Raw genomic sequence first — 13480 nt, forward strand, 5'->3', positions numbered from 1 at the left:
ACTACTTAACCCTTCTTTGCTTCCATTTTCTCACCTGTAAAATAGAGTTATCAATAGCTACCATACATGACTGTTGTGAGAATTAAATAAGAAATGAAATGTAAAATTGTTTATACAATCCCAGGTCATAATAGATGCTCTCCTCAAAGAACCTTGAATTTGATTGCCACATTATTTTGGGCTGAATTGTGTCCCTCCTACCCCCAAATTCTTATTTGAAGCCCTAACACCCAGTACCTCAGAATGTGACTGTATTTGGAGATAGGGCATTTAAGAGAGTAAGTTAAAATGAGGCCATTAGGGTGGGCCTTAATCCAATCTGAATGGTGTCCTTATAGAAGAAAATTTGGACACACAGAGACAGCAGTGATGCACACCACAGAAGAAAGACCATGTGAGGATACAGTAAGAAGGAAGTAATATACAAGCCAAGGACAGAAGGCCTCAGAAGAAACCAACCCTGCTGACACTTTGATCTTGGACTTCTAGCCTACAGAACTGTGAGATACTTAGTTTCTGTTCTTTAAGCCACCCAGTCTGTAGTATTTTGTTATGGCAGCCCTAGCAAACTAATACACATATATTCACTATTTCAGAGGAATTGACCCCCACACTTGCCCTGTTCCTGTTTCTACTTAATCCTCTACTTAGTGATAGGGCAGTGATTAAGAGCATAATCTTAGAAGTTAGCCTTGAATTTGAAGACTGGGTTATATACATAAGTGAACTTAGGTGAACTTCTCAAATGTTTTTGAGTCTCAAATTTCTTCACCTGTGAAATGGGGATAATACCTATCTCACAGAGTTATAGAAAGGATGAAGTTTAAAAAGATGCTTATAAATTTCATAGTATACTGTCTAGCATACAGGTGCTAAATAAGTGGTAGAATTTATCATCTTTATATGTGATGGACCATTTGCCTGCATTTTGTCAATTTGGCTTAGTTTTCTCCAAGCCTAGTCAGTTTAGTAAATCTCTGTGTGAAGTGCCACACACATACATACTTTCTACAATTATTTGCTTATTTTTGGGGTGTGGAAAAGCAGCATCTGTTAGCTTCATTGTTGGCTTGAAGCCAAGATCACAAACCCATAAAGTGAGTTGTAATATATTTTAAACATATATCTGAAAAACCCTTCTAATGTATTAGACTTGTTTAAATGATCTGATAACTTTTCTCCAAGGACCAAGTTAGGCTATTTTTCTTTCTTGAAGTTCTTCAAACTTTTCATTTCAGGAAAACATCATGGCTTACCAGAAACTCCACTCCATGAGGTATTCTAGTTTGCAGTAGAAAGAACAAAGTTCTACAATTTTAGTATCTGACTCAATTCTAAAGTTCTCTATATTATTTATAAGGTATATTTCATAGTCTGGTCTCATTCCCTTTACCAGATGGTTTATAGTATAACATCTTATTTCTCTTTAATTAATTAAGAATGGAATTTGCTTCTGTAGATATTTCACTATGCTTCTCTTACCTAGTAAGATTTTTAGGCTATAAATGTTTATGCTGTCTCCTCATGTACATAATTCACCCTATCTCTTGCTCATTTCTATCTTTTGCTCGCAGTTTGTAAACTGGCATCATAATATCCTTTGTCCCCAGTGTCTCTCTCTCTCTCTGTGAGACTGCAATTATGTGAAGATTTTTACTTGCTATAAGTTATTCAAATTAATATCTACTGAGCACTTACTATGTATAAGACACTGTGCTACATATCTACTGTGGAGGAAGAATAATATTTAGAGTAGCCTCAAAGAATCCACAGTCTCATCATTCTAATCATATTATTTTAGGCTTCTAATATTTGTTGGAAAACATTTATATATTCTGATGACTTTTCTTCCACTTCCCATTCCTATTTGTTGTCCCATCTGAAGAGATATCTACTCTGTCACCTCTTTTTAACTCAAGAAAGCCAATGAATTCCCTCCAGGTCCTCAAGCAGAGTCTTTGTCGATCTGTTTTGTGTGCTTTTTCATTCTCAGTTCTCCCATAATTTTTAGAATAAAACCACCACTTAGTTTGCTAAGATAGTATAGTATTAGTGATTAGCAGCTTAGGGGGTTTTCTTGCAAACATTACCTCTCACTTTGCTGAATTAGGATATCTTCTTTCTTCATTCTCATCAAAAGACCAAACGATCCTTGCTATAGGTTTGTTTCCCTTTATTTGAAAATTAAGGAGTTGCCAACAGACTTTCTGATGAAGGAAAGGAGGGCATCTAAATTCATTATTTTAGACCACAATGCCTACTTCTCAAAGAGTTGAAGCAATTCCCCTCTCCCCTTTTTAAAAGAAAAGCAAGACATAAAAAAGAGGAAAGCAAACTCTTCAGCCTCAATAGGCATCCATACTTAGAGGTGAAATGGGCCAGGAAGAAGAGCAGAAAAAGAAGAAAAAGAGAGTAAGGACAGATACACATTGTTAGGAATCCAACATAAAATTTGGAACCCTACTAAAATGTGTTTACATCAGACATGGCATTTGCTTCACCCTTATTTTTACCCCTCCAAAACCAGATATAATTGGGTGTCATCTCATAAATCTTTTACTAATAACTGTCAATAACCCAATTGTTCAAAACCCTTTAAGCACCTCTTATGTGTGAAACATTGTGTCAGGTGCTGAATAAGATAGGAGAAATATACAATACCATGTCTGACTACAAGAGCGTTACTTTCTAGCTGTGGCAATAAGAGACTACTAGGCAGTATTGGAGGGGTCCTTGGGAGGTCTCCAAAGGAGTAAAATAGTACTAAAAAAATAAAAAAGAGAACATGAGCATTGAGCTGAGGATCCAAAAATACTGGGCTCTATTCCATCTCTGCCATTTCCTTGCTATGTGACCTTGGGCAACTCATTTCTCTTTCAGGTCTCCCCTTTCATCCCTCATCCCTTCCATTCCCTTCCTCCAAAGGAAAAAAAAAAAAGAGAGAAAAGAAAAGAAAGAAAAAGAAGAGGTTATCCTAGAAGATCTCTAAAATGTAAGAATATATGGGATGATTACTAATAAGCTCTGTTGCATTGTCCAGATTGCAGTCTAGAGCTGGCTCTGGTCCCCTGAGCTGCCCTTCATTTTCCGAGATGAAGAAATCGAGGTCCAAAATTCCCCCAATTCAGTAGCAAGTTAGGACTCTGAACCACATCTTCCCATGCATCTTTCAAAATGATTATAGTGACTCACAGAAAAAGCTTAAAAAATATTTTTGACATGGCTTACTAAATGAGAGAGATGTTTCTTAAAAAAATTCTTTTTTGTTTATATGAAAATGGGGGGAAGGGACAAGTCTACGTATTGGAACAAGGTGAGCGATTCATTCCTCAGGATCTGAAAGGCTGTATATTCCAAAACTCTATTGCAATAACATTCCATTTGGCAGATGTGACCTGTTAAACAATTATACAAGTAGCACGGCAGTGAGGGAAGCCCATAGATGCACCTGGAGAGCGGGAAGAGGCTCAGAGGTGGTAAACTGCAAAATACTTGCCTAAATCACAATATTGTCCAGAGTCAGACCTAGGGAAACCCTTCCTGTAGCTTTGAAGGCGCCCAAGTTCTCACGCTCCCTGGCATTCTATTGATTCACACTTGCGTCCTTCAACAGGTAGCACCAATTACAGCCCCCAAAGCACGGCCCCCCAGCATAGTGGCCAATACCGCTGTCAATCAAATACTTCACCTGCCTTTCTAAACTTTCCCCTCCCCCTTTCATTGGCGCTTCTTTCGACCTATCCACAAATTCCTCCCGCGCCTCGCACCGCGGAACTTGGCTATTTGGAGCCTAGGATTGGAGCCGAGGCTACTCCCGCCCTTTGACGTACCGGAGCTCTCCGCCCCTTTCGCGGGCCCCTAGCAGCCAGGGGAGAAGGGGCGGGCGAGCGAGGGGGTGGTTTGGGGGCGGGGCTTGCCTCCCACGGCGGGAGGGCGGAGCCTGCGGTGGAGACTGCCTGCTCCGGTAGGACCTCGGAGAGCGCCGGGCGCCGCTACCAGAGGGACTGGAGAAGCTGCCGGAGCCGGGCCGGACCGACGCCTGGGAGCCCGCCTCCCTCCGCACCCTCAGCTTTCCGGGCTGGCAGGCGGATAGTGGCGGCTGAGGAAGGTGCCTAAGTCGGGAGTCAGTCATCCCTCTGGGACGCCGACGTCGCCGTCCAACCGCGGCTCCCTCACACCTGTGTGTGTGTCTGTGCGCGTGAGCGCCCGCGCGCGTATGTCTGCGTGAGGGTGTTTGCGTGTGCTCCGGCTGGGCGCGCGAATGTCTGTGTGAGGGTGTTTGCGTGTTAGCGCGCCCGCGGGCGAGAGCCCGGCGCCTGGGCGCTCGGTCAGGGGAGGGACCGCGGGAGCGGCGGCTCTCCTTGCCCAGCAGGCTGTGGCGGGACTCGGGCCGCAACCGTCGTCACCACTGCCTCATGTCCCCCAAGAGCCACCGCCGTGCTGCGGGGAGAGCGGACGGGCGGGCTAGCGAGGCGGCGGCTGCGGGCAGAGCGGGGCGGGGGTGCTGGTGGTGGTGGTGGTGTGGAGGATGAGAGCAGGGGGGTGGGGTCAGAGACGCCGGGAGGGAAGGGGGAGGCGGAGGGGGAAGCGGAGGCAGTCGGCGCCGCTGCTGGCCCCTCCCGTCGGCTGTTGCTGTGGGTCACCTGCAGGTGTTTTGGGGTCTGGGCTGTTCCGGGTGGAAATGGAAAACGGCCCCCTCACCACCCCGCGTTTCCAGTTGAGAAAAAGGGAGCGTTGAAGATAATGAGGGAGAGCCCAGAAGGTGGTGGCAGAATAAATACGAGCTCTCCCCCACCACCATTTTTCTGAAAATAAAATACTCTGAGCTCAACCTTTAGGAGGAAAGCCCACCTTTAAGAAAGAGAGTCTTGGTCTGATGGACTCTGGTTTGGTTGTATAATAATGATGATATAATGCTAATGACGATGATGACACTGCCTTTTATTTTTACCCCGGTGATGATAAAGCGTAGCTACAGCTGGGGATAAAGCCCTTGAAAATTTGGTGTCTGAGGAGGGAATACTGGTGCTTTTGGAGTTGTGTTTTCTTTTTCTTTTTGAAGGATATGCTTTTTGGAATTAAAATTTAACCAAAGGTTGATTTTTTTTCCCTTTTTTTTACTCATTTAAAGCCAGTGCTCGTAAAATGCGGACTGACTACTGCCATGACTGATGAAAATCTAAACACTTTTACCCACGTCTAATTCCATGTGTTAAGTCACCCTTTCCTTTGAATTTCTCAACAGCTTTTAAAATGAAGAAGTTTAATTTCCGAAAAGTTTTGGATGGCTTAACTGCCTCCTCCCCTGGCAGTAGTAGCAGCAGTGGCAGTAACAGTGGTGGCGGGGCTGGAAGTGGTTCCATGCATCCAGGAGGGACTGCAGGGGTTCTCAGAGAGGAGATTCAGGAAACCTTGACTTCAGACTATTTCCAGATTTGTAAGGTAAGTTTTGAATTGGCTTAAAGCTTATTATTTCTTTATTTTACTACTGTGAGGAAAGAATTAAAACACTCTAGGGACTGGAAATTGTTGAGATGCCAGTATCAGAGAGTCTGGTGCAGAGAATTTTGTGGGTAGGTCAGTTTGAATTAAGATATTCCAGGCATCAACTTAAAAAGCAATGATAGTTTAAGAGGGAAATAAGCAAACATAAAAAGTAGACTCTGCAAGATAATATTAAGGCCCATTAATGGACTACTTTTTAAATTTAATATTTATGTATAAATAGTTAATCCCATGCTGTCATTCAGAGAAACTAATTTTATTTCACTGTTCAGTATAAAATGATTAAAGCTATTAAGATGTTGCTAGAATTAAGTAGATAAGAGCTAGATGAATATGTCCATTTTAAAATATCTAATGGCAGTGTTTAAAATTCTGAATAAAAACACACCCAGATTCTTAAATTCTTAATAAACAAACAAACAAATGCTATGGGCTTAATACTTGTAAGAACTCAAAAATAGCCTGTGTTCTGGTTTAGTGAGGAAGCGTTTTTGGTAATTATACTTTAATATTGAACTTCTAATAAATAAGCAAAAGAAAGAGTTTCTGATGGGGAGAGATGAGAATTTACAAAACAAGCATTGTGTTAATATATAGAGATAATTGTTTTATTTTCTGACATCAAGTGATTTATAATTTTTATTGTCCTTTTTTGGGGCGTAGTCTAAGAATGTGCTTTTGACCTGTCTGGTGCAGTAAGAAAGTTACCAAGTCATTCATATGATGCAGATGAATATAGTTTTATAAATGTGTTTGAATACATGAGAAGAAATAGTAAATTTTTGAAATTAAGTATTAAATTTTTCAGTAATTCAACACAAATTTTTTTGAAATTATTAAAATTATTTTTGTAGTAAACAGATTATGTATAATGGGATAAGTTTCAATTATTCCCTTAATCTCTGTTCCCAGTAGGGTCATTAAAAAAACAAATCTATAATTACTAAAATATTTTAAATTAGATTACATAAAAGCAAGTTTATTTAGAATTAGGTTAGACAAACAGATTTAATTCTAATCTACCCTGTGAAATTTGTATACAATACAATTTTGTATACAAAGTTGTATACAATTTTGTCCTGACTTTGAAATAATAGATATTTTGTTAGATTAGGGAGGAGCTTAATAGTGGTCATGAGGCAAATATGTGAAAGGGTCCTAAAGGCCAAATTTGAACTGCTAGGCAGGGGACTTAGGCCCTGATTCTCTAATCTTTGATGTATTACTATTACCATTCCAAGAATCTTAAAAAATTTCCAGAGTCTCTCAGTTCGTGAATATGATAGTAATGCAGGATAGTTTTAGTAGAGGTAAACTTGATATAGAAAAGATAAATTTCTGAAACAGAATGGCATTGGACTGTTGATGGTATAAACTGGTAGAGAAGGTTTTAAGTAAAACATTTCAGGGGAAATGGGTGAATGCAAGAGAGGAAAATGGGATAGATAATCACCTTCCTATTTATTTAGGCAAGACAGTCATGCAAAGTGGCAGAAGTTAAATATGTATTACTTCAAAAACATATGGGATGGTAGGAAGAGCACTGGCCTAGGAATCAGAAAATTTATATTTTATTTAAAGCTCTGCCACTTGCCAGCCACATATTCTTTGGAAAGCCATTTATCTGCCTTGTGACTTGATTTTCTCATCTGTAGTATGGTAATAAATATTTCTGCTCTTCTTACCTAAGAGGGTAGTTGGGAAGATCAAACAAGACAATTAGGTGAAGGCAATGTATAAGTTGGAAAAGGCAATGAAACGCATATTTATATGATTGTTAAAGTTTTAAAATCACCTTGTTCTTGGTGGAATGACTATAACCAGTGGGTTATAAAATATTAGGTAACAATATTCAAAGAAATTATAAGGATAGAAAGCTATGTGAGCTGAACACTAATAGTATTGACATCTTACTAAGTGGGGAAAGTTCTGTGACATCTTTAGATAGGAATATAGTTAATTTAAAAAAGTGGTTGTATGACTTTAGGTCACCTGGACTGTAATAAAATATGTAAAGATACACTAAGGAAACTCCAAAATTGAAACTGTTACTAGAATGGGGAATTAATTTGGACTCACTGATGAGATATGCAAAGAACATTCTGTTCTGAGTACTAAGCAGTTGGTACCTTCTGAGTACTTCTACCTTTTCAGTATGGCCAAAATTAAAGTAAAAATCAGGAATCTGCTCTTTTGAAAACTATCTTTCTCTCTATTATTTGATTGGTTGTTAAATTCTATCCTATTGCCTTAGTATTTTTACAATTTATTCCCTTCTCACCATCTCCAGTACTTGTTCATTCCACCATATTTTCTTGCCTGGCCTCTTCGTTTTTGTGTGTGTGTGTGTAAAATTTATTTTGGATCTATAACATGTTTACTGATTTGAATAAGGCTTATTTCATTAACATGTAATTTCCCCCCGTAACTGTTACTAACAGTGTACTCTGTTGAATCTCTCTCTGGTATCAGGTTCTCTTTAACAATTCAGTCCAATTTCATAACCTTAAAAAACACCTTTATTGTGAAAAGGAGGGACAAAAAGTGTTTAAAAAGCTTCTCTGACTGCACCTTGTTTTATAGTTTTGATTTTGGAACTATGTGAACATTTCATATAATTAAAAAATTTGGATCAAAAAGGAAAAAAACTCCTACAAATCTGAAACAAATGGATACAAATGAACCTAGGAGTATATAAAATTGATAGTATAAACCACACAGAAAAAACCAATTATTTCAAATGACATTAAAACTCAAACTTTTAATGGACCTCCATGGTGAGGTATATCCTAAAGAGCAAAAAGAACCACAATGAAATATTCAGTTGCAGTTCATAGTTCTTTTTTTTTTTGACCACACACCTTGTGCAAGTGAAAGCATGCAAGTGAAAGCTTGGAGTCCTAACCACTGGACCACCAGGGAAGTCCCACAATTGATAGTTCTGTTGTTAGTAGTAATACTAGTATTGTAGCTTTGAAACTATTTTAAGCATAATATACATTATATGTGTATATGTTATGTATATGTGTAAGCAAATATGCAATCATGTTAATGTCATTAAAACCAAGATTTTCAGTGTGAAAGCAAAGGGATACAAATATAATAATTGATGATTTAATTTTTCACTTAAATTGGAAATATCCATATGAATGCATGATTTAGTTTTCTTTCTGAAATTCACATATTTCCTAGCTTTATTTACTGAGAGGGCATAGAAATAATGACAGTCTGGTAGAAGTTAGCATCCCCAGTGCTGATCATAGTCTCTGAAAGCCATTTCCCAACAAAAGGAAGAAGGGATCCTTGAAAAGAATGGCTGATTCTAGGTCTGGGGCAGGAAATGTACCAGAAGAGCTTGATACCTCTTGCTATGCCAGAAAGCAGGAATGCTTTCAATATCACTGGGATTGTGTGGATACAGGGGTCAACTTCAAGGAGTTCACATTGGCCAAATTTGGGACAATTTGAGCCTTGAATACTGCAATGTATAAAGCATAATGTATATAGGCATACCTCATTTTATTGTGCTTTGCTTAATTGCGCTTTGCAGATACTGTGCTTTTTACAAATTGAACGTGTGGCAACCCTGCGTCAAGTAATTCTATTGGAACAAATTTTCCAACAGCATTTGCTCATTCCATGTCTCTGTGTCACGTTTAGGTAATTCTCACAATAATTCAAACTTTTTCATTATAATTATATTTGTTGTGATCTGTGATCCGTGATCTTACTATTGTAATTGTTTTGGGGCACCACAAACCTGTGCCCATTTTTTTTTTAACATCTTTATTGGAGTATAATTGCTTAATGGTGTGTTAGTTTCTGCTGTATAACAAAGTGAATCAGCTGTACATATACATATATCCCCATATCTCTTCTTTCTTGTGTCTCCCTCTCTCCCACCCTCCCTATCCCATCCCTCTAGGTGGTCACAAAGCACAGAGCTGATCTCCCTGTGCTATGCGGCTGCTTCCCACTAGCTATCTCTTTTACATTTGGTAGTGTATATAATATGTCCATGCCACTCTCTCAGTTTGTCCCAGCTTACCCTTCCCCCTCCCTGTGTCCTCAAGTCCATTCTCTAGTAGGTCTGCGTCTTTATTTCCATCCTGCCCCTAGGTTCTTCATGACCTTTTTTTTTTTTTTTTTTTTTTTTAGATTCCATATATATGTGTTAGCATACAGAATTTGTTTTTCTCTTTCTGACTTACTTCACTCTGTATGACAGACTCTAGGTCCATCCACCTCACTACAAATAACTCAATTTCGTTTCTTTTTATGGCTGAATAATATTCCATTTTCTATATGTGCCACATCTTTTTTATCCATTCATCTGTTGATGGACACTTAGGTTGCTTCCATGTCCTGGCTATTGTAAATAGAGTTGCAATGAACATTGTGGTACATAACTCTTTTTGAATTATGGTTTTCTCAGGGTATATGCCCAGTAGTGGGATTGCTGGGTCATATGGTGGTTCTATTTTTAGTTTTTTAAGGAACCTCCATACTGTTCTCCATAGTGGCTGTATCAATTTACATTCCCACCAACAGTGCAAGAAGGTTCCCTTTTCTCCACACTCTCTCCAGCATTTATTGTTTGTAGATTTTTTGATCATGGCCATTCTGACCAGTGTGAGGTGATACCTCATTGTAGTTTTTATTTGCATTTCTCTAATTAATGATGTTGAGTATTCTTTCATGTGTTTGTTTTGCCTGGTCTCTTGAAATCACTTCCTAACTGATTTTGTCACCTCTTGTTTTACCCTATTCCAATTCATTTTGTTATAATAATGGTTATTTCTGAATTATAATGTAATTATGTCATTTTTCCTGCTAAAAATTCTATTTTGGTTTCCCTAGAGCAGTGGTGATCTAGAAACAAAAGTCTTATGTAAAATTCCAGCAAAATAACACCTATTAAAACAAATAAATATGGTACTTTATTGGTGTACATTAAAAAAATAAATTATAATAAATTATTCAGCCAATAAATAAAAAAACCTTTTTTTTTTTTTTTTTTTTTTTTGCGGTACGTGGGCCCCTCACTGTTGTGGCCTCTCCCGTTGTGGAGCACAGGCTCCGGATGCGCAGGCTCAGCGGCCATGGCTCACGGGCCCAGCCGCTCCGCGGCATGTGGGATCTTCCCGGACCGGGGCACGAACCCGTGTCCCCTGCATCGGCAGGCGGACTCTCAACCACTGCGCCACCTGGGAAGCCCCAAAAAACCTTTTTTTTATATTTGGTTTTGTTGTATGGTATTATCCATAGACAGGTCGTAGGACATTTGCTAACCTTAAAAAAGTAAAATTACAACCTTTATAATCAGTGACACATCTATATGATGTTCAAAAAGAGAAATGGTAGAAGACATTTTTGTTCAAGGTCAGCAAAAAACAGGTTAATGGCATCGGTTTACTGCAATCTGTTTTAAGTTCAGTATGTATGTATTTGAATGCCCATGTTGTTCAGATGTTTGTGCAGTAATGAACTGCCTTTTCCAAAGTTGAATTCCATGACACAATTTGAAACCACTGCTCTATACACTGAACTTCAAACTGTTTAATTGATCTTTATATAGTTCCTTTCAGAAGGGGCTCATGTTTACTTTCCATCCTCATTTCCTTGATACCCTAAATATATTGTATTCCCTGAAAGCACCATATTTTCTCATATCTCAATGCCTTTTCTTAGCTTATTGCTACGGATTAGAATACCTCTTCCAGCTTTAATATAATTAGAGAATTCCAGTTACTTTTCATTACTTTGTAGTTGAAACACCATCTATATGAAACCAGCTCTGACCACTGCCTTCCTCATCTACCCACCCCAGGCAGAGTTAGGTTTTTTTTCCACCCTCTTCTCTGTTTGCTTATAGCGTCTGCTATAGTGTGAATTTAGCAACTTATTGTGGTTAAAAAAGATTTTTTTGTCACTACTATTATACTATGAACTCTGGGAGACAATTATATTTTATTTTCTTATTATTGTTAGGGTGCTCACTACCTATTAGGCCACTGGTTCTTAACTCTGTCTAAAAGAAAGATTTCTAGCTCCACCCCAGTCTTAGAAAATCAGAGTTTCTAGGAATGGGGCCTAGGCACTTGCATTTTTAAAAAAGACCCCACAGGAGATTCTGATGCACAGTCAATATTGAGAACCAGTATAGCAGGCACTTGATATACTTTATGAATGAAGTAGCATATACATGGTTGGTTGATTAATTGAAGAGATTAAAGCATAAAGTCATTAATAATGATATATGTCTTAAACATTTTATTTTAAATGAAAACATTTAAATATGCATCAATTTACAGATCACTTGATAAATGACCAAGATTATTTTGTTGCACACTGGTTCTCTGATTAGAGTTCTATGTGAACTTCTCATCCATAAACCATCCCAAATTCATTATGTGCAAGTTTCAGTTTTTGTTTGTTTAAAGTAGAATAAGGAGGAAACTTCAGTGTCAGATGAGATATATATTTCAACAAGCAAATAAATTCTCTCTCTCTCTCTATGTATATATCTATATATACACATATATCAGCTGACAGATTATATACATGGGTGTATAATCTAGATGAATATATATATATATATATACAGACCTATATACAAAGTATAGATGAACATACATATGTGTGTGTGTGTGTATATATATATATATATTTTTTTTCTTTCTAGATTTATTTTGTGTTCATACCTATAGCTACCTGGCCCACACCTAGTTAGTCTGGGAGCAGGAAAGTGTGAGTATTCTAGCTACAAGTTTACTAGTTTCAAGCATTTAATGAACCATTAGTATCAGTCTATGTTTTACAAAGAGAATGGAGAGTTTTTGTTAATCTAGTAATTTGCTTAAGTTAAAATTAGAAAGCTTCATCTGTAAAATATCCCATTTGACCTTCGTAACAGTCCTATAAAGAAACCAAGGATAGTGTTAATATTTTCCTTTTACTGAGAAGATATTTGAGACCAGAGAATTTCAGTGGTATTCTTACCCAAGTTGGTAAGAGACATAGATAAGTTTAATGATATATGTCTTTTTTTGATTCTCAAATCCAGTACTTTTTCTGCTTCATTTTTCTTACTTATTAGAAAAGGCAACATGATTAATTCCTTAGGAAACATAGAGACTTTGAGAAGATAAAGACTATTCTGTTGCCTCTCCCTTAAAAATACATCTCAAATACATCTCAAATCTGACCATGTCTCTTCCACCACATGTCTTGCCTGGGCTACTATTTTATGGCCTTTTTGGGTTTCCCCTGCTTTCACTCAGTCCTCACCACAGTCTCATAATAGGTAGAAGAATCCTTTTAAAATTTAAATCATATCATGTCATTCCTGCTCAGAATTATTCAATGGCTTTTCATTTCTCTTAAAAATAAAATCAAAAGTCCTGTTATGTCTTACAAAGCTCTAAATGATCTGGCCCCTGACAAGACATGATTTTCAACTGTTTTCTGTTACTTATTCTGCACCAGCTACACTTGCTTTCTTACTGTTTCTCAGACATGATTCCTGCCTCAGGGCTTTTTGCATTTGCTGTTTCCTTTACATGGAACATTCCCCCCCCCAAATAATTATATTACTTGTTCCCTTTACATCATTCAGTTCTTAGTTCAACTCTTAACTTCTCCGAGAGATCTTCATTGACCACTGCTCATCCCCTTTACTCTCTACCCTTATCCTGATATTTTTTCTTGATAACACTTATAACTACCTGTTATTAAATTATATATTTATTTGCTTGGTTTTTTGCTTCTCCTATTATGATGTAACTCCATGAGGACAGGGCTTTATTTGGTTCACAACTATCTCTAATTCCTAGAGCAGAGCCTGCCACATAGAAGGCAGTCAAATATTTGTTGAATGAATGAATGAGAGCAAGGAATCTGATAGAGTGATGTATTAAGAGCAAACTAGATATATTTTGAACAATTTTTTGGAAAAGGCTTTTATTAAATACAT

General features: G+C 38.0%; 1 protein-coding gene across 3 annotated transcripts in view; it reads left to right on the plus strand.

Moving 5' to 3' along the window:
* The first annotated feature begins 5253 nt into the window (after positions 1–5253).
* The window catches only part of STXBP5L (syntaxin binding protein 5L), a 386525-nt gene continuing 378298 nt past the window's right edge, over positions 5254–13480 (plus strand). For all 3 annotated transcript variants that reach the window (XM_060099916.1, XM_060099917.1, XM_060099918.1), the window contains exon 1: positions 5254–5442. In XM_060099916.1, the coding sequence (XP_059955899.1) occupies positions 5254–5442 (189 nt within the window). The remainder of the gene's footprint in view (positions 5443–13480) is intronic.

The sequence above is a fragment of the Mesoplodon densirostris genome, chromosome 5 (assembly GCF_025265405.1).
Source record: "Mesoplodon densirostris isolate mMesDen1 chromosome 5, mMesDen1 primary haplotype, whole genome shotgun sequence".
Classification (NCBI taxonomy): domain Eukaryota; kingdom Metazoa; phylum Chordata; class Mammalia; order Artiodactyla; family Ziphiidae; genus Mesoplodon; species Mesoplodon densirostris.